Source organism: Callithrix jacchus, chromosome 8 (assembly GCF_049354715.1).
Source record: "Callithrix jacchus isolate 240 chromosome 8, calJac240_pri, whole genome shotgun sequence".
NCBI lineage: Eukaryota > Metazoa > Chordata > Mammalia > Primates > Cebidae > Callithrix > Callithrix jacchus.
This window is the reverse complement of record NC_133509.1, coordinates 63,962,759-63,982,414: the sequence shown is the minus strand read 5'-3', so window position 1 is coordinate 63,982,414 and position 19,656 is coordinate 63,962,759. Positions and strand designations below refer to the sequence as shown.

General features: G+C 34.7%; 1 protein-coding gene across 5 annotated transcripts in view; it reads left to right on the top strand.

Annotated features, from left to right (window-relative positions):
- The window catches only part of PRKD1 (protein kinase D1), a 386,482-nt gene that overhangs the window by 223,637 nt on the left and 143,189 nt on the right, over nucleotides 1-19,656 (top strand). For all 5 annotated transcript variants that reach the window (XM_035260258.3, XM_035260257.3, XM_009005881.5 and 2 more), the window contains one exon: nucleotides 3,786-3,924. In XM_035260258.3, the coding sequence (XP_035116149.1) occupies nucleotides 3,786-3,924 (139 nt within the window). The remainder of the gene's footprint in view (nucleotides 1-3,785; nucleotides 3,925-19,656) is intronic.

Genomic DNA, 19,656 nt, shown 5'->3' with positions numbered 1-19,656 from the left:
TACTCTGTGCTTTTATGCATTCAGCATTCCTAGATTCCACATATGGTAGCTATTTTTCTGTCCTTGGCTTATTTCACTTAATATATTATTCTCCAGATTAAATCATGTTGTCCCAAATGTTAGTATTTCTTTCTAAGGGTGAGTAGTATTCTATTCTGTATCTATACACCACATTTTCTGTGTATATTTATTCATTGATGGACACTCGGGTTGATTCCATATCTTGGCTATCGTGAATAATGCTGTGGTGAACATGGGAATGCAGTTATCTCTTTGAGTTCCTCATTTCAATTCTGGATATTCCTATGGATACCCAGAAGTCAGATTGCTGGATCATATGGTAGTTATATTTTTAGTTTTTTGAAAAATCTCTATACTGTTTTTATAGTGATGGTACCTATTTACATTCCCCATAGTGTACAGGGTTCTCTTTTCTCCATATTTTCATCAATACTTGTTATCTGTTGGTTTTGTTTTTATAGTAGCCATTTTAACAGGGGTAAGATAATATCTCATTGTGGTTTTTAGTTTGCATTTCTCTGATTGGTGATATTAAGCAATTTTTCATATACCTTTTGGCCATTAGTATATCTTCTTTTGAGAAATGTCTATTCAGATCCTTTGTCCATTTTTTAAATTGGATTATTTGTTTTGTTGCTATTGAGTTGTTCTACAGGTGGTCTCACCACTCTGTTGATCATTTTATTTGCTGTGCAGAGGCTTTTTAGTTTGATGTTACAACATTTGTCTATATTTGCTTTTTTTTTGTTTGTGCTTTTGGGTCATATTAAAAGAAAATCATTGCCTAGAACAATGTGGAGTTGTCTCCACCTCTTCTAGTAATTTCACAGTTTTAGATCTTATATTTAATTCTTTAATCCATTTTGAATTTATTTTTATATATGGTATGAGAGAAAATATTTTGAGTTAAAAAAATAAAGATACAGCTTTATCAAAATTTGTGAAATATTGCTGAAGTACTTATTGCATTGAATGGTCATATTAGAAAAGTCTCAAATGTCTCAAATCAGTAATACAAGCTTCCACTATAAGAATCTAGGAAGAAAAGAACAAATTAAAGTTAAGTTAAAGAAAGGAAGTAATAAAGATAAGAGAAGAACCTCATGAAACTAAGTATAGAAAAATAATGGAGAAAATTCATGTAACAAAAGCTGGTTCATTACAAGAAAAATTGAAAAAATTGCCAAATTTATTGCCAGACCAAACAAAAAAAGAAATGATAAAAGAAACTAATGAACAGACATCACTATAATCTGTATGGTTATTAAAAGAGTAGTAAGGGAATCATGAATTACTTTATGTCAATAAATTTGACAACTTGGATGAAATGGATGGCTGGAAAGAAACAAACTGCCAAAAGTCACTTACAGAGGAAATTGAGGTCTAAAGTATATTATATGGATATTGAATATGAAGTTTTAAGCCCTCCAGCAAGGGAAAATTCGGGTTCACATAGCTTCAGCCGAGAATTCTACCAAACATTTAAGGAAGAAATACCAAGTCTGCACAACAGTGAACCTCAATCCATATATTTTACCCTATTCAAAACTTACCTCAAAGTAGATCATAGTCTCAAATGTAAAAATTTAAACAATGCAATATGTAGGATAAAATATAGGAGAAAAATCTGTGTTATATTTGGTTATGCAAAGACATATTAGCAAAAGCATGGTCTATAAAGAAATACAAGATTGAGTGGGCTTTATGGGCCACTTTATTGGCCACTCATTCAGAACTTTTTGTAGAAATCAATAAAGCATTTCTAAAATGTATATGGAAATTCAGAGATCCTGTATCCAAAACAATCTTGAAACAGAAAAAAAACATTGGAAGGTTCTCACTACCTGAAGTGCAGGCTTAAGATAAAGCTACACTTATAAATATAATGTGGTATTATATTTATTAAGGAGAGGCGTATAACTCAGACATGCATTTATTGTATGACTCAACAATGCTGCTTCTGAATATTTACCCATAAGAAATGGGAACATGTACCCACTGAAACACATGTACATAATGTTCATTGCATTTTTATTTGTAATAGCTGCAAATTGGAAAGAAAAATCAACAATGTCCATCTGTGGGTGAACAGATGAACAATTATGCTAGATCCATTTAATGAAATACTAATAAGTAATAAAATAAGACAGAATTCAAAAGCAGTATATATGAATGAATGAATCTCAAAAACTTTATAGTGAGCAAAGCAAGCCAGCCAGAAAAGAGTACATATAACATGTTGTATGATTTCATTTACCTGAAATTCTATGGCAGACAAGGCAAACAAGGGTGACAGAAAGTAGATCTGTGCCTGAGATTAAGATTGTGGGTTGCATAGATTGCAATACAACTTTTTGGTTTGATGAAAATGTCCCATGGCTTCATTGTGATTTTCATTGTATGGGTATTTATATTTGTCAAAACTTGTAGATTTATCCACTTATATCCAATTTATGTTATGTAATACTTTAATAAAGTTAATTTTTAAAATAGTGCATGAGGTATGCATTGTTTTTTAAAGCAGAGAAAATGTTATTTTGATTTTCTCTTTGTTTTCTTGTGCTTTACTAGTATTATTGGAGATATTTCCAAAGAAAAAGTGAACTAGGTTTTTTTTTCTTTTAATTAACACAGTGGAAACAGTGACATCATTTCAGCTGTTGTGTGTGTGTGTTTTTAATGAAGTTAACTTCACTAAGTGACATGCAGAAATAGTTTTAAGCCTGGTCATCAGCACTGACTCCTAAGAGCAAGAAGATGTTCTCATATTTATTTTAGTTTATACAAAATGTTTCACATGAAATTAGCTCCTGATTTTATGACTAAGAAAAAGAAAGAGACTTATAATGTATTGTTTTTATCTCCAGAAGATAATAGATTCTGGACATTTCTTCCCAAAAGCAGTTTCTTAAAGTCCACCTATATTGACATAAGTGTCAGATCCCTCATCAGTTCCAGGATGCAGAAAGATAATTTTCTCTTTCCCTGAGTTTGCATCTTTTCCCACCACATTACAAATGTCAGTTTATGGCAGAAATAGCAATCTTCAATAATTATGTTAAAAAAGTCATTACAAGAAAAGGGCCCTTTTCACATACCTAATTAGCCTAGGTTGTTTGGTTTAATGAAAACCCTCCATGCTGCTGCAGATGGACCTTTCTTACACTGCTTATGAGATTGTGGATTGACAGATTACATGAAAACCAAATGGAATGTAGTAGGGGCAGCAGCAGAAGGGAGAGTTGGGTTGCCTCCCCTGATCTCCTGATCAAAGGACCTAGATAAAGCTACTGCTCACATACAGAGTATGTTTGGATTTATTGAGTCATCTCTTATTTTTGAATTTGCCAAAATAGACAGACCCAGTTTTTTTGCAAACAAATTGCCATTATTTTGTGTAATAGAATTGGAACAAAGCGACTGCCATTTTTATGTTATTGGGTTGCCATAAATCATGTGAAAGTGCACACCTTTTCCAACCTTGACCACTTTACTGCCAGAACTTCTTTTAATCTTATCTTATATTCTCTTGATTTCTTGCTCTCTAGTTGGAAAACCACTTGACCACTGCTCCCATGATCTATGTGATTTCTTTCTTTCTGATTTGGAGTCTTCCCAATATCAACCCTACCATTAAAAAAAAAATTAATGATCTAGATACTTTGAACTTTTCTAATTAACTTCTATTTGTGTCCTGAAATATTTAAAACAAAATATTTGGAAGGATTTTGATGTTTAAACTCTTGTGCTATTTGTATTTGCAGTTCCCTGAATGCGGTTTCTATGGAATGTATGATAAGATCCTGCTTTTTCGCCATGACCCTGCCTCTGAAAACATCCTTCAGCTGGTGAAAACGGCCAGTGATATCCAGGAAGGCGATCTTATTGAAGTGGTCTTGTCAGGTAGTATACTTTTATACTTTTGCTTTATCCATAGAGCAGAAGTTGTATTTGAAGAATTCTTAGGCATATGTTTTTTAAAAAACATAAAAACCATACATCAAACTCAGCTCCAAGAGGAAACGTTGGAGCTCTGTTCACATGAGAAAGGGAAACAAAAAGTTTCCCTTAAATTGGCTGTGTCTACACCCAGTACTGTTCCAGTCATGTTTCCTGACTTATTGTTTCCTACTGCTCCCTTCTCAGCCCCTAGCAACATACAGATGGTGTCATTCAGCACCTTGAATCATTTGGACAGCAGCAAAAGCAAACAAGAAACTCACCAGGCCAGGCGCGGTGGCTCAAGCCTGTAATCCCAGCACTTTGGGAGGCTGAGGCGGGTGGATCACGAGGTCAACTGATCGAGACCATCCTGGTCAACATGGTGAAACCCCGTCTCTACTAAAAATACAAAAAAAATTAGCTGGGCGTTGTGGCGTGCGCCTGTGATCCCAGCTACTCGGGAGGCTGAGGCAGGAGAATTGCCTGAACCCAGGAGGCGGAGGCAGAGGTGAGCCGAGATTGCGCCATTGCACTCCAGCCTGGGTAACGAGAGCGAAACTCCATCTCAAAAAAAAAAAAAAAAGAAACTCACCAACAGTGAAGCTAAATTAGCTGTCAGGGCTACAGATGTACAGAATGTGTGGAAGCCAAGAAATAACACCAGGGTTAAGAAGCCATTGTCTTATTAAAGTTAAAAGTCCAGTAGCATGAGGTAAGCCAAGGCCAAGGAGGAAGCCAGAGCCCAGGAGTTAGAGCAGGTGAGCTCATGCCATGTGACACTAGTTAACTCAGTCCCTGAGAAGTGGCTGCATTTGCCTTTGCTCGCATTTGTATTCCTTGTTTAGGATTTGGAAGTTAGTAAAAGGACTGTGCCTATCCAAACAGATTTTAAAAAGGATGTATTTTTACTTTTTAAAAAAAGCACCAGAGAATAACTGTTAGAGTGGAGATCCTTACAATGATGCTCAATGGAATGATAATGATGTCCAAAATTTTTACTGTTTATTTTTGTTAAAAAGAGAGTAATAATTGAAAGCTTGGATTACCTTGCTCTTTTCTCCTCTCCTACCTTCTTTGTTTACTATCTCTTTGACTACAGGAAGTCTGGTAGCATTACAGATTCTCAACTTCATTTCTTCAAGTTCCTCCACTCGATTAGAGCCCCATACATGGGTACACTGATTATAATTCAGTTTATCTTTGTTTCACTCACTTCGCTTTGATTCAATCTAGTTCTCTTTTTGTCTTTATTGTTTGCCTACAGTTGTGCAAGGTCCTGGGATTGCCACAATTTTATTGTGTAGATGGATCCTATAAAAAAACTTTTATGCTAGATAAAAGTAATTATTTTTCTATTGTCTATAGGATTGCTAGTTGTTAAACAAACTATAAAAGCAAAAGCTTTGATTTTTTTTAATTACTTTTTTTTAAGAAGTCACTGCTTTGTCTGGGTTTTCCTTTGTCCTTTCCTTTGGCTCTTTTGACATTTGCTAACTGCACCTCACCTCCTGAAACCAAGGACTAGACATGTTGTTTTCTGAGTTTCCTGTTTCTGAACACTAAATTAATTATTCAGGGAAATCATGCCATAATTCATATTAAACTCATAGCCAGGCTGCTTGGTAAATAATGTAATATGTTTTATGAGTCCTATTGCCCTGTGGCAATGTTCAGAAATACATGAGGATTTTTAATATTGCATTTCTAAATATGATGTATTATTCTTTTCGTTTTACTTTTGTTATCAAGCACTTTAGAGCAGTAGCAGACAGATTGAATGCAACCTGTGTGTGGGTGTATTTATGTAGGAGAGGACTGCTTATTTGCATGTTATCCCAGCATTAATGAGCCAGACCTGCTCTTCCCTGGTGTTGACCTGATGTAGCCCTCTAGAATTCCCTTGCTGCATGAGAACAGCGTTCTGCTTTTCCTCTCCCATCTTTGCAAATTGAGAACTTCATCGTGTGTATGCCCCATCTCCCCTGCCATCTACCCTTTATGTTCCATGTCTCCTGTTTTCCTGGCTAACAGTTGTTGAGAGGGCATTCAAGAGCAGCCTGTTTTTTTTTCCTGTTCTCCCAGCACCAGACTCCAGAAGGGCTCCCTTAATCTTACCATCTATTTTGCTGGTATTTAAAAGGAGCTATTCTGTAACAGTTTAATTCTCATTTTGTATGACATAGTTCCACTTTTCCAATGTCATTGACCCTTTAAATTATTTAATTATGTTTATCAATTATACACACACACACTTAATTATGTTTAGATCTCCTGAACTTACTTATAATCATCAGCAGCAATATTCTTCCAGCTTCTCTTCCACTCTATTGCTTAGCATTGTGATTTGCTCAATAAATGTTTATGTTTAAAATAGTTTTTTAAAAACCATCCTACTACTCTGTATTACAACCCTACTCCTTACCCATATTTTTTACCTCTTTTCCCTTAGCCTTTTTAGGCCCTGATGTTCCTTTCTTTTTCCCTGTCTTTCCTGAAAGTGATGCTCCATTTCCAAGAGGCTTTGCTTATTTTCCTCCACTCTTAGTTGAGGAGTTGAGTAATTTGGCCCTCTTCTGATTTTTCACTGCAATTTTTGGTTATATCCTGATCCAGCTACCCTCTAGTCCAAGATAAGTCTATTTTAATTATTTATGTCACCTTCTTTGCAGTGAAGTGATTTATTTTCATTGAAGACTCATTTCCATGTATGTATGGCAATAATCAGTGTTAGATTCTTAATCTTACTTTCCATTTAATGTGTCCATTAATCCTTGGTTTTGTTAATATGCATGTTTATGATTCCTCAGATTCCTTATTATTAATTTTTGTTATCAGTCACCCATAGAGCCATTCCTGACTTCACCAATAAGACAAGTCTCCAGCTTCAAAATCTCCACTTGGTAGCACTCCTCTTCTCCTACTCTAGCTTGTCCATCTACCAAGCACATATTCCTGTTCCCTGTCTTTTTTACTGTATTTTAATGACTAAATGCCTACCATTGTTGACTACATTTTTCCCTTTCTTTTTTTCTCCACATAGCATGTGGCTCATTATATCCATGTCTTACATCACTTTGGTGCATTTTCACTGACCTTATATACACAGGCAGGGCCTGCAATACCTGTTACTAATCTGAATTGCTTTACCACCCATTTTTGCCATTTCTTTCCTGAGCCACATAGGCCACACAGTTCCCAGCCTACCTGACTAAATGCAGATCCAACTTTCACCTGGCCTAACCATTGTTCAACAGTCTTTCCCCCACCTCATCCTTTTGTTATCCATAGATATGAGGTTCTCAATAAACATGTATGAGTTTATTTATTGACTACTGGCTACGAGAATAATGTTACCACATATACAACATTTTGTAAAAATATTGATTTTTTTGTAAAAATATTATTTCTAGATATATTCTCAAAAGTGAACTTCAAGTCTTCAAGTCTTCTTGCTATGCATTCTTTTGGTCCACATAAGAGAAATTAGGGTGTATCAAGTGAGCAGGATTGTCCCATGCTATGATTTGAGGCAAGGCAAATGATAGCAACTAGGACACTTCAGGCCATAGGTGCAGGGGAGCTCGGATTACATATTCACTCCTGACCCAGTTCTGGAGGAGGACAGGATGGGTGCTGATTGCCCTGAGACAGATGCTATTTCCTAGAGGTATAGTTAAGCATCAGTTTCACCAAAACTAGAGTAGGTAAAGGAATAAACAAGCTGTGGACATTTTCCTTCTGAAGACTGTAGTTTTACTGTTAAATTTTATTCAAACTTTCTTTTTCCTTATCACAAATTAAATTTTACTCTGTAATGTGACATAAAGCTAACCTGGTTCTTTTTATGTTTAACTAACATTCTACCAGCAGGAACATTTTCTGACATAGGACTGCAGCAAAAATGAGAGGAAAAAAATAGGGAAAACACTTCAAGGTTAAATACTTTTGTTTATTCAGACAACATCAAGAATTTTTTTTCTTTGCTTTTATCATTTTCTGCTCAGACTTTTCATCATCTTTAAACTGCTTTGGGAGTGAAAACTAACCAAGCTACTTCTGGCTAATTTGCTGATTTTTTTTCTCCCTCCCTTTCTTTTTGTAAAGCATGACTAGTGTGAGCTAGTATATTTAAACACAGTAAGCCAGGAAAAGATTGCTCATGAGTAGATAGATTGGGTTATTGAGGAAAAAAACGACAACTGCATGAAAGTTCCTTACCCCACCTATCCACACTACTGGCAGATTCTCTGTCTGTTAGACAAAGGACTCGAATTCTTACTATTGTTACAAAGTAGGAAAACACTGAAAATGGACATTTTTTTTTACCAAAGCCAAAGTCAAGTTCAAGTATATGGTACTGAACTGTACAATAAAGGTCATGGAATGTATTTGAAGCCTTCTTCGATGGACCTCTATCAAATCCTGATAATTTAGCCTTAACAGATCAAATTAATAATAGGACTGCATTTACACGACTCAAACTCTTTTTGTTTGGTTGGTTTTGGCTTGGTCTCTAATAATTATTAGTGTGTATATGTGTGTGTTTATGTACCTATGGGTGTGTATCTTATAGGTAGTTAAATAGTGACTAAAAAAGTACTACAAGAATTTCTCAAATAAAGTCACAGTTTTAAAAGTTTGAGAGATATTGAATCTTTTCTTCTTTCATTTAAGGTTAAAAAATGATGTTTTTCTTGGGCTTCTTTCATTATGGTTTTACAGTAGATTATCTTGTATTATAACTTTTAAAAAAGCTCTTTGTACATGTAGTTATTTGGTCCTCACTATCAAGAGAAGGGAGCTCCATTAGAGAGCTCACACCGTAGTCCAGGCAGAAGAGGTGTGGGCCTGTTCTCAGGTCATGACAGAAGAGCTAAAAATGAGGCAGAGAAGTCAAGAAATATTTAGAAGTAAAATTAAACAAATATAATAACCATTTTGATGTAGCTGATGAAGGAGGAATGAAAAAATGAACAGAACTCTCAGGAGAGGTACAGCTATGTGAGAGTGTGATGACATTTATTTTACCCCACCCCAAGTCTTGCCCTAATAAATTGTTCAGTGTGTTTGCCAAATGGTTCAGGTACTTACCTGAGGGGCTGAAAAACTAATTTCTCAGGAAGATAGTACCATTGTTTTTCTTTGTGATTTTGTACAAGTTGCAAAGCCTTTGGGCTTCAGGAATTTTTTTTTCTTTGTTCTTTAATCAAACAAAAAGCTTCTACTAGATGAAAGTATTATACAGTGCTAACATTATATGCATTCTATTTTTTTTTCCATTCTGGAACTAAAGTATTAGGTATGATGATAGGATATAATTTCCAGGGCCAGAACATCTGAGTTTATATCCTTTATCTATTCTTCACTACTTATATCATTGCCAAGACATGTAATCATTCTGCATCCATGTTTCCTCATCTGTAAAATGGGGATAACCCTAGCACCTATATTGTAAGGTGTTTACATAAATTAAAATAAATTATTGCTTGTAAACTCATCAGACAGTTTCTATACATAGCAACTTCACAATAAATGCAAGCTATTAAGATTGCTTCTTCTCCTCACACTCTAAGCAGCCTTTAAATGTGATATGTATGCTTACTAAACATACCACAAAAGGGACTCCTGATCTGTTAACTTTGGGAAATGTTGGGTAAACAACTTTAAAGCAATTACTTACTGCAAGAGTCTTCAGAACTTTGGTGCATGCTAATATGAAGCATAACTCTCCAAGGTAATGACCAAGTTCACTTTCTCACAGAATACTTTTTCCCTCCTCTGAGTATCTGGTGAGTCCTGGTTCAGTGGACCACTCTGGAGTTACTCCTCTGGGTCATGTCCATGGAACAAATCGTCTGAGAGGATGATCCAGTCTCTCTACACAGAGAGGAATATTTGAGCCATAGAAAAGTAGGAGTTAGGAAGTATGAAATCTTCGCTTACATAATATCACAGGTTTTTGAAGCAGTTTATATAAGTAATTTTGTTTTCTTCACAATGACTCTGGAAAGTAGAGGAGTCAGATATTTGGAAAGCTATAGAATATAAATTGTAACTTGCCTATATCCTGCAGAGAGTGGGAGTAACACCAGAGCTTGAATCTGTGTTCAGTCACTATTCATACCATTTCAATACCATTTAGTCCTTTGAACTTGAACAAGTAAACAGAAATAGTTGAGGACTTGTTCAAAGAATTACTTCTACAATAAGACAGTTTACATTTCAGGGGACCATTGATGGTATTAGTAACAGCAAAAATAGCAATGAGCTTCAGGAACCATTGAGATGATTTTTATCATAGACCATTAACATCCTCTTTCTCCTAAAAATGTAAATATTTAATTCATATACTCAATCTTTAGTGAAGTTAAGAAAACCCTGAATGTTCTTCTCTATAGTTACAATACAAAATATAAGACAATATAACAGTGACACTACTTCACCAGGATCCCGTAATAATTCCACAATTCTGATCAAAATGGAAATAGTGTCTTAGGGTCACTATATTTAAGAGATCCTTATGAGTAGATTTTTTCCCTTACTAAGATTCATTGCCTCAACCATAAACCAGAAAAAGATATGTGGTAACAACATTTAATTAAGCTTCTTTTTTCTTTTATACAAAGTGCAAATTACTGACTTTGTATAGCATTGTACCAGTTACATTCATTTATCTGAGGTATAATACATTGGTTAGCAATGTGGCAATGTTTTATCATCTCTGAAATATAGGCAGAAGATAAAAACCCTAAGAATATTTTTTCAAAAGTATATTACATTGATACAGTTTTTGTTTACTTGCTTTTTAAGAAAGGAGAATTATGGGCAACACCTTCTCAGCCATACTACTACTTGAGCAATTAAGGTTTTATAAGACCTGGATTTTAATGCTCAATTTATATTTCTTTGTGTTTGTACTTGGACATCTAAGTGTCAAAGGCTGAATGGAGCCAACTGTTATCTAACTTCAGTTGCAATTATCTTTGCAGGTGGTTTTGGAACAGTGGAAAATTTAAATGTGAAAAGACAAGTCATTTCTCTTTTCTCCCAAGTATGGCTTATGTTTAAATGTGTCTTTAGCATTTCCTTTTTATGATTACTAATATTCTCTTTCCATTCTTACCTTTCAAGTAAACCCATGTATTAGTTCATTTTCATACTGTTATAAAGGTACTACATAAGACTGGGTAATTTATCAAGGAGAGATGATTAATTGACTCACAGTTCCACATGGTTTCAGAGGGCTCAGGAAACCTGAAATCATGGTAGAAGGCGAAGGGGAAGGAAGGACCTTCTTCACATGGCAGTAGGAGGGGTACTTGTGGGAGCTAAGGGAAAACTACTGTCTATAAAACCATCAGATCTCATGAGAATTCACTCACTATCACAAGAACAGCGTGAAGGAAACCACCTCCGTAATTTAACCACTTCTCTCCCTTGACACACGAAAATTCCAATTCAAGATACAATTTGGTGAGGACACAAAGCCTAACCATATCAATGCGATTTTAATTTCTTTGTACCACACTAAACTATTTTCTCAGAGAAGAGAATGCAGACAGCAAGCAGGTTAGAATGTTTCCATAGACTCCCACTTTTCCCTACTTGTGACTTCAATAGGGATATTGTGCTTGGAGCACTTCTTCCTCACTTTGATAGTTTTATCGGTGATTTATCTCCTTATAATTGGATTCTCTAGGGATAAGATGGAGAAGCAATGCACTATTGTGTCATTGCTTCTCATCTGTTTTTTCTCAAGCACTCCTAAGTATCAAGGCAGAGGGAAGAAATTCTTTCCAGGTCAATTGGGGAATAAGAAAAACCCTGAAGTGAAAAGTCTTTTGAAGCCACTTATTTCATATGAAAATTTTATGCACATTTTGCATTCTGCTGCATTACATTTTTCATACTGTATAATTTTATCTTTATTTATTTATATATATATTTTTATTGTACTTCAGATTCTGGGGTACATGTGCAGATCATGCAGGATTGTTGCATAGGTACATACATGGCAATGTAGTTTGCTGCCTCCATTCCCCTGTGTCACCTATATCTGGAATTTCCCCATGTTATCCCTCCCTAACCTCCCTACCCCCTCTGTCACTCCCCTAGTCCCCCCCAACAGACCCCAGTGTGTGATGCTCCCCTCCATGTGTCCTTGTGTTCTCATTGTTCAACACCCATCTATGAGTGAGAGCATGCAGTGTTTGATTTTCTGTTCTTGTGTCAGTTTGCTGAGAATGATGGTTTCCAGATTCATCCATGTCCCTACAAAGGACACAATTGTTTTTTTATGGCTGCATGGTATTCCATGGTGTATATGCGCCACATTTTCCTTGTCCAGTCTATCATCCATGGACATTTTGGTTGGTTCTACGTCTTTGCTATTGTAAACAGTGCTGCAATGAACATACATGTGCATGTGTCTTTATAATAGAACAATTTATAATCCTTTGGATGTATACCCAGTAATGGGATTGCTGGGTCAAATGGAATTTCGATTTCTAGGTCCTTGAGGAATCACTGCCCTGTCTTCCACAATGGTTGAACTAATTTACACTCCCACCAACAGTGTAAAAGTGTTCCTATTTCTCCACATCCTCTCCAGCATCTGGTGTCTCCAGATGTTTTAATGATCACCATTCTAAGTGGCATGAGATGGTATCTCAATGTGGTTTTGATTTGCATTTCTCTAATGACCAGTGATGATGAGCAGTTTTTCATGTTTGTTGGCCTCATGTATGTCTTCTTTTGAAAAGTGTCTGTTCATATGCTTTGCCCACTTTTGAATGGCTTTGTTTGTTTTTTTTTCTTGTAAATCTGTTTTGGTTCTTTGTAGATTCTGGATATTAGCCTTTTGTCAGATGGGTAGATTACAAAAATTTTTTCCCATTCTGTTGGCTGCCTTTTCACTCTAATGATAGTTTCTTTTGCTGTACAGAGCTCTGGAGTTTAATTAGATTCCATTTGTCTATTTTGGCTTTTATTGCCAGTGCTTTTGGTCTTTTAGTCATGAAGTCCTTGCCTACACCTATGTCCTGAATGGTTTTGCCTAGGTTTTTATGTCTTGCCTCATGTTCTTTTAGAAATAATAATAATAACAGTGATGGTAATATAAGGACATATAGCATTTATGATGTGTTACACACTGTTCCAAGTGCTTCATATATATTAACTCAGACATATGCATCATATTTATAACATATCTCCACATAGCTTCAATTTAATAAGTAGTTGATTTTCAGTCAATACTTTGGTTTCAGTCCCAGAGTTGTCATTTATTTCTTATAAAATGTTCAGCAAGTCACCTCATTTCCCTGAATCTTGATCCATCACCTTTAAAATAGCATTAACAGTATCTCCAACATCTGGTTGGGCTAGAGAATTCATGAGAATAAATATAAAGCATTTCACAAGATGGTGCCAAGTGTGAAGTACTGAGTCTTCTCAGCCCACCTCCACCCCACTGCACTACATATTTCTTAAAATAAGAATGCTTTGTTTTAATATTTGAATCTTTAATATCTGGTATATCACATGTAATCAATATATATATATTGATTGAAGGAATGAATCCTTAAATCAATGAAATGGACCAACAAATACATAAATGATTAAATTGATGTCCTATATATGATATCCAAGAATTAATGTTGTATAGGAATTGAATTTTAGCATTTACCATTAGTTCTCCTTTACCTAATCTATTGGTAAAATTAATATTATCATCTGATTAATTCTTTTTTTTCTGGACTCTTGTTATCACCTAAATATCATAAAAATTATCTTTTAGATAATTGTTTATTTTAAACAGTCCTGTTTTTAAAACATTGCAATATCTTTCACAGTATTTCTTATGCAAAATGAGACTTAATTCACGAAATGCCAATTGTTTTCTTAATTTCTGTGACTCCTAAATTGTGTTTATCATCATGATCAAATAACCCCATTTGCTATTATATGAAATTCACTCTTCCTTGAATCAGTTTTCCCAACCATTGCTCTTTTCTTCCTAAATATTCTTGCCCTCTTTCTGAGATAGATTCAATAGTTGCTCCTTTTCCATGTACCCCCCAATACTCATCTCATTTGACTTCATCTATTTATTCATTGTCTTTTCCTTTCTGGAGCATCCGTGTTTCATATCTTCATTACAGCTCCTTAGACGTGGCCCTGAAGATGGCCTTGGGCCCTGGCCTTTCTATTTCGGAGTCTGCAAGGAAAGAGGACTGGTATTCTGAAGTCTGGCTGCCCTCTTCTGCTTCTCCTTTTTCCTCTTCTGCTCCCTATATTGGAGCTCTGTAGTTTTATCCATTTAGCAGAACAGCTTTCCCTGCCTAAGGGTCAGCTGGCAAGGCCTATGGAAAAAGTTGAGTCATGTGCTCCAGAACTGGATTCTAAATCTCCGTAGATCTCTGTCAGCAGTATACCGTGGTTTTCATGGAAGGACATATCAAGCTCCTCTCTTCACACAGAATTAGCCTAAGGCTTAGTTGCTCAACATCTGGCAAGTGGATTTTCAGCCAGAAATTATTGTTTCTCCTTCTCTTTTTATCTATTACTATGCTAATTGAAGACAATATTATAACTGTCACCCATATAAACAGGAAAAAAACACAAGGGCAATTAAAACCACACAAAGGGGACTTTTGTCTCTATTCTCTGTTTACTGTGAAACTAAAAATTCCTTATATTTGCTTCTTAGAAAGGAACTTTAATGTTCTAGTCTAATTAAGTCTTACCATGTTAGGACCTTGATGGCACCACAGGACTTTTAATATAAGAGTCATTCTAAAAATATATAGTAAGGCATTAGCTTGTTGTTTTTGTCTTTTTACATAAATTGGCCTCTAAAACATACATGGCTTATAACCAAATTTGACTCTGGATTCTTTGGGGTTTATTTTCAAAAAATCACAATCCGTGTCAAAAATGAAGGCTTGACAGATAGGATATAATGAAATAGATGAGTTATAGAATCTGACAATAATAGGAAAAATGTTTTAGGCAATTATAGTATCTTGCAAATAGGTATTATTTTGGCTCACTTCAATAAAGAGATGATAGGATTTATTTTTAGTCAGAATGTTTGCACAAAATCTTTGATTTTCTGCTGAGTTGGACAGCACAAATTTCTTGTGCTTGAGGCTTAAACTAGAGAATAACAATGTTTTGGTTTTTATTTTGTCTATTTGTTATAAAAGTATGAAATTCCATTAATGAGAATTGGCTGAGAGACATGCAACCATTCCTCTAGATCTGCACTGTTCAGTGTGGTAGCATTTAATCATATGTGACTATTTACATTTAAATTAATTAAAATTAAATTAAAATGCAATCCCTAAGTCACAATAGCTATATTTCAAGTATATAGAGACATGTGGCTAATGGGTGCCATATTGATACAGAACATTTTCACTATCAAAAAAAGTTCTATTGAACAGAGCATCTAGATAAATCAAATTTTTACTCCAAAGAGACTACAAACCTAGATGACATTGTTTACACACATGCACAGCCTGCAGAAATACTTTTGCTAAAATGACCTTCAGTATGACATATTGAATGATGTTATAAATAATACACTTGTAAATTTTGGTAGCATATTTATTATGGAAGTATTGTGGGAGAAATTGTTTACGATGTCATCCTGTGATTACTTTGCAGCACAAATTCCTCATACTTTAGTACCCAAAACAGCTCTATTTATGAGTAATATTGCTCTTATTGCATCTAATGTTTGTTTTTGCTTTGGTTTTGGCCTCTCAAATCTAATTTGTAGACTACTTTTAATAATGGTACAAGTTAATACTGCATCTCTTTTATTATACTAACTTTTTGTATTTGGCATAATTCACATTTCGTCAGGGTTTTAAATGTTCTTTATCTTATTTCATTATTTGCTACATGGAATACTCTACTGATTAAAAGAACAGGTCTGAAAGTAACCTGCCTGAGTTTAATTTTAGTAGCTGCCCCGTTTCCTAGCTGTGTGTGGCATTAGGAAAATTATTTAGTGTTTGAGTACCACAGTCTCCTGATCTTCAAACTGAGGATTGATCTTGGTATAATGTAAAGTATCTAGCATATTGGCTAGGCCATAAGGATTCTCTAAGATCATCATAGAAAGAAAGGATACAGGAAAAGTAGAAAGGAGAAAAAGAAACAAATCAGGAAGAGGAATACAGTATTATGATAAAATATATAGACTATTTGTACCATTTATGAATGGCTTTCTCTGTTTTATCTCATATTTCTTACAAATACATGGTGTAAGTTTTGGTGGCTTACAGAAACATACAAAATATTACAAAATGTCAGTAACTGACAATGGATGTTGTCTAAGTTAGAAAAGACAACATTTAGTTAAGTGTATAAATTCTAGAATATTCATTTAAAAAACAGTCATATAACTTTATTCTTATACTTCATAAGCTGCCTTGATTCCTATGAAAACATGCCTTTGAAAGCCAGGTTTTTTTTGGTAAATTCCTTGGTGTTTATTCACAAAAGAAATTCTAGGTTTTGGATAAATGTACATAGTAGCATTCTGAATGTAGATTTAAAAATGTATTAATCAAGACTAGTCAATGAAGGTCAATATTGATTAAGATTAGTTTTATGTGGATAAATGCTCTTTTTTACTAAGAGGTCTTAGTGGAATGCCTTTTGACTTCTTCCTATGCAGTGCTAATCTTCTTAGTAATGGGAAAAATCATAACACATACTTTTTCCCCTTATTTTTCTATTCAGTTCTCTGTTTCTTTCTCTGTACAGACACACACACACACACACACACACACACACACACACACACACACACGACAAAAGATCCTAGAGGAGGAAAGGAAGGAAAGGCAGAATACTTCATGCCCTCAATATCAACAGTCATTAAAAAGTCATTGAAGGGTGCCTACATTAACAAAGCCAATTGAAGAATGCCTGTTAAATGGCTATCTGAAGACTTTATGGACATTAATTATTTTTGTTGGAGGTAAAAGATTGGGCTTCACTTGAAAATCTTCCAGATACTCGTTTTGTTCCATGATTGTTGGTGCATGGCACTTCAATTCAATAACTCAGCCATGCCACCATCTGCCCAGCACTATCATTCTGCTGGTTGGCATGTCATTTATTTGCTTTTAACATGCAACCCATATAAAAATCCCTCATAATCTGCCAAAATTAGAAATGCAGCTGTTTTAAATCTTAAACGGCAATAGCACTATTCATTATGCCAGTATGAAGGAATAAAATAGAAAAATGTATTTGAAAAGAGCAATGCTACACCAGAATGTATTTGTACCTTCATTTTTTTTTTAACATTCAAGACATCTATAGTCTGCTACCAATGCTGACTTCAGGCTTAAAGTTGACAAATATACCAAATAGTTTTTTTAGTATATGTATTTTAATACAAGAATTGGGATTTGAAACAGCTCTGAATTGTTTTTCATGTTATAAAGCAATTTCACCCTTTTAGTTTCTAGAAAATGAAAAATTTCTGTCTAACCCTGGGTCTCATCGTACTCTATTTTTATTTTCCTTGGAAGTTTCGTGAGGTTCTGATTATTATAACTTGTTAATCCCAAGAAAATTTACCATGTAGAGCTGTGTGGAGAATTCTCAATGAGGCAAGCAGTTAGTCCCCTATTTATGGGAAAAAATGATGAAGAGAAAAAAAAAAGAATTTTCTCCTACATAGTAATCTTTTGATGCTGAAAAATGAAATTCAAAACCTACCTTTGTTTCACTTTGCTTTCTGCAATCACATTATTTGGGAATGATAGGTATTACGAAACAATAAAGATCTGGTATTACTTTCCAGAGACACCTTTCTCTTCAGTGAGTAGACATACTTGTTCTGGAACAAAAGTTGGATAGTTTGAAATTTCTTTGTTTAATCCTTTTCAGTATTCATAAACGTTAAAAGGTCTAAGTTGAATTCATTTGGCTATGTGTTAATGGTGATACTATATCAGATCTTCCATTGTGTGAATTTCACAAACTTAAAAAGTAATTTATATTTGTGGGAATTGACCTGTAAAAAAGTATTTGCTTTCTTTGAAATCAGGGCATAAAAAGTAATGATCGAGCATGACACAAACTTACTGAAATAGATTTACTCTATAGGAACTAATATACCTTACCACTCTATCAAGATTAACAGTACTAAAGAACAAGGTCTGTAAACTCTAAAGACCCATAAGACAGGTTAGTACCAGAAAAAAGACAGTCTTTCTGAAAAGACTTATTCATAATTGATATGCTTTTCTTGGCAATTTAAGATTTCATAATTGATTCTCAATTTTTTTGAATTAAATTTGATTTTAAGGAGTTAACATATTTGGAAAATTTGAAAGTTAAAATTCTGTGAATCTTGTTTCATATTGCATGTAGTGGTTTCTAACCACTAATGAAGGGAAAAGAAACATTATTCCACTGTCTTATTTACTTCTGAATTTGCATTGTATATTGTGTTGGATGTAGTTTATAGCTATGTGACTGTCAATTGCTGTCTTAGCTACCAAATAGTGCAGTGTAGTTTTAAGTCCATGTATTCTTAGGTTTTTATAGTTAAAATATTATTCCCTTCATTTACACTGATTAGCATAGTCCTGGCCTCTTTTACTCTTTAGAATACATTGAACTTTCTAGCATGTTATAACAATTGTTATGTAATTGTAATGAAGCTATTTAATTATATAGCCTCAATATACCGCCTTTTCCACCTAGAGCAAATGTGTGATGTTTATGTATTGAGCCAAAGAGATTCATCTATTTTGTCCTTCAAGGTCAGCAGCAATCTTGGGCTTATCTCATGTATAAATCTCTACTCTTGCTGGTTCTTTGATTTCAAAAACATTTAGTGCTGAGCAGAGGTCTTGGTTTGCCATCTCTAATGACTGAAATCTATTCTTGGTCTCCTGGAGTACTTAACATGCAGAACGAGGGAGACAAGCACAAATGCATCTTTCTAGCTTTGAAATCAGATTGTCCTTCAATGATGGTATGACTCTAGCAAGGGTTTCAGTAGTCAAAACCTAATATATTTTTTTTAACAAACCTGTATTTTTACATAATGTTAGATTTACAGAAAAATAGTGAAATAAGCACAGAGTTTGCCTTACCCAGATTTATTTTCCCCAAATGTTATCATCTTACATTGTCATGGTACATTTGTCAAAACTAATAAATTAACATTGTTATGATTTGAACTTTTTCATTAATGTCCTATTTCTGTTCCAGGACCCAATTTCTGGAGTACCACATTGCATTTTGTTGTTATATTTTCCCAGTCTCCTCTGGTCTGTTGGGGGTCTGGTGTGTGACAGTTTCTCAGACTTTCCTTGTTGTTCGTGGCCATGACCATCTTGAGTAATACAGGTCAGGTATCCTGTAGAGTGGTCGCCCATCTATATTTATCTGATGTTTTCACAATTAAACTGGGGTTACAGATTTTGGGGAAGAATACCATAGAAGTGAAGTAGCTGTCTAATCATGTCACGTAGAGATACATGATATCCACATGACATCGCTGATAATGTTAACATTTATCACTTGGTTAAAGTCATGTTTACCAGGTTTCCCCACTGTACAGTTTTTATTTTCTTCCTTTGCCCAATTTTGTCACTAAATCTGTTTTACCCTCAATGCAGGAAAGTAAAGCTCCATCCTCTGAAAAGTGAA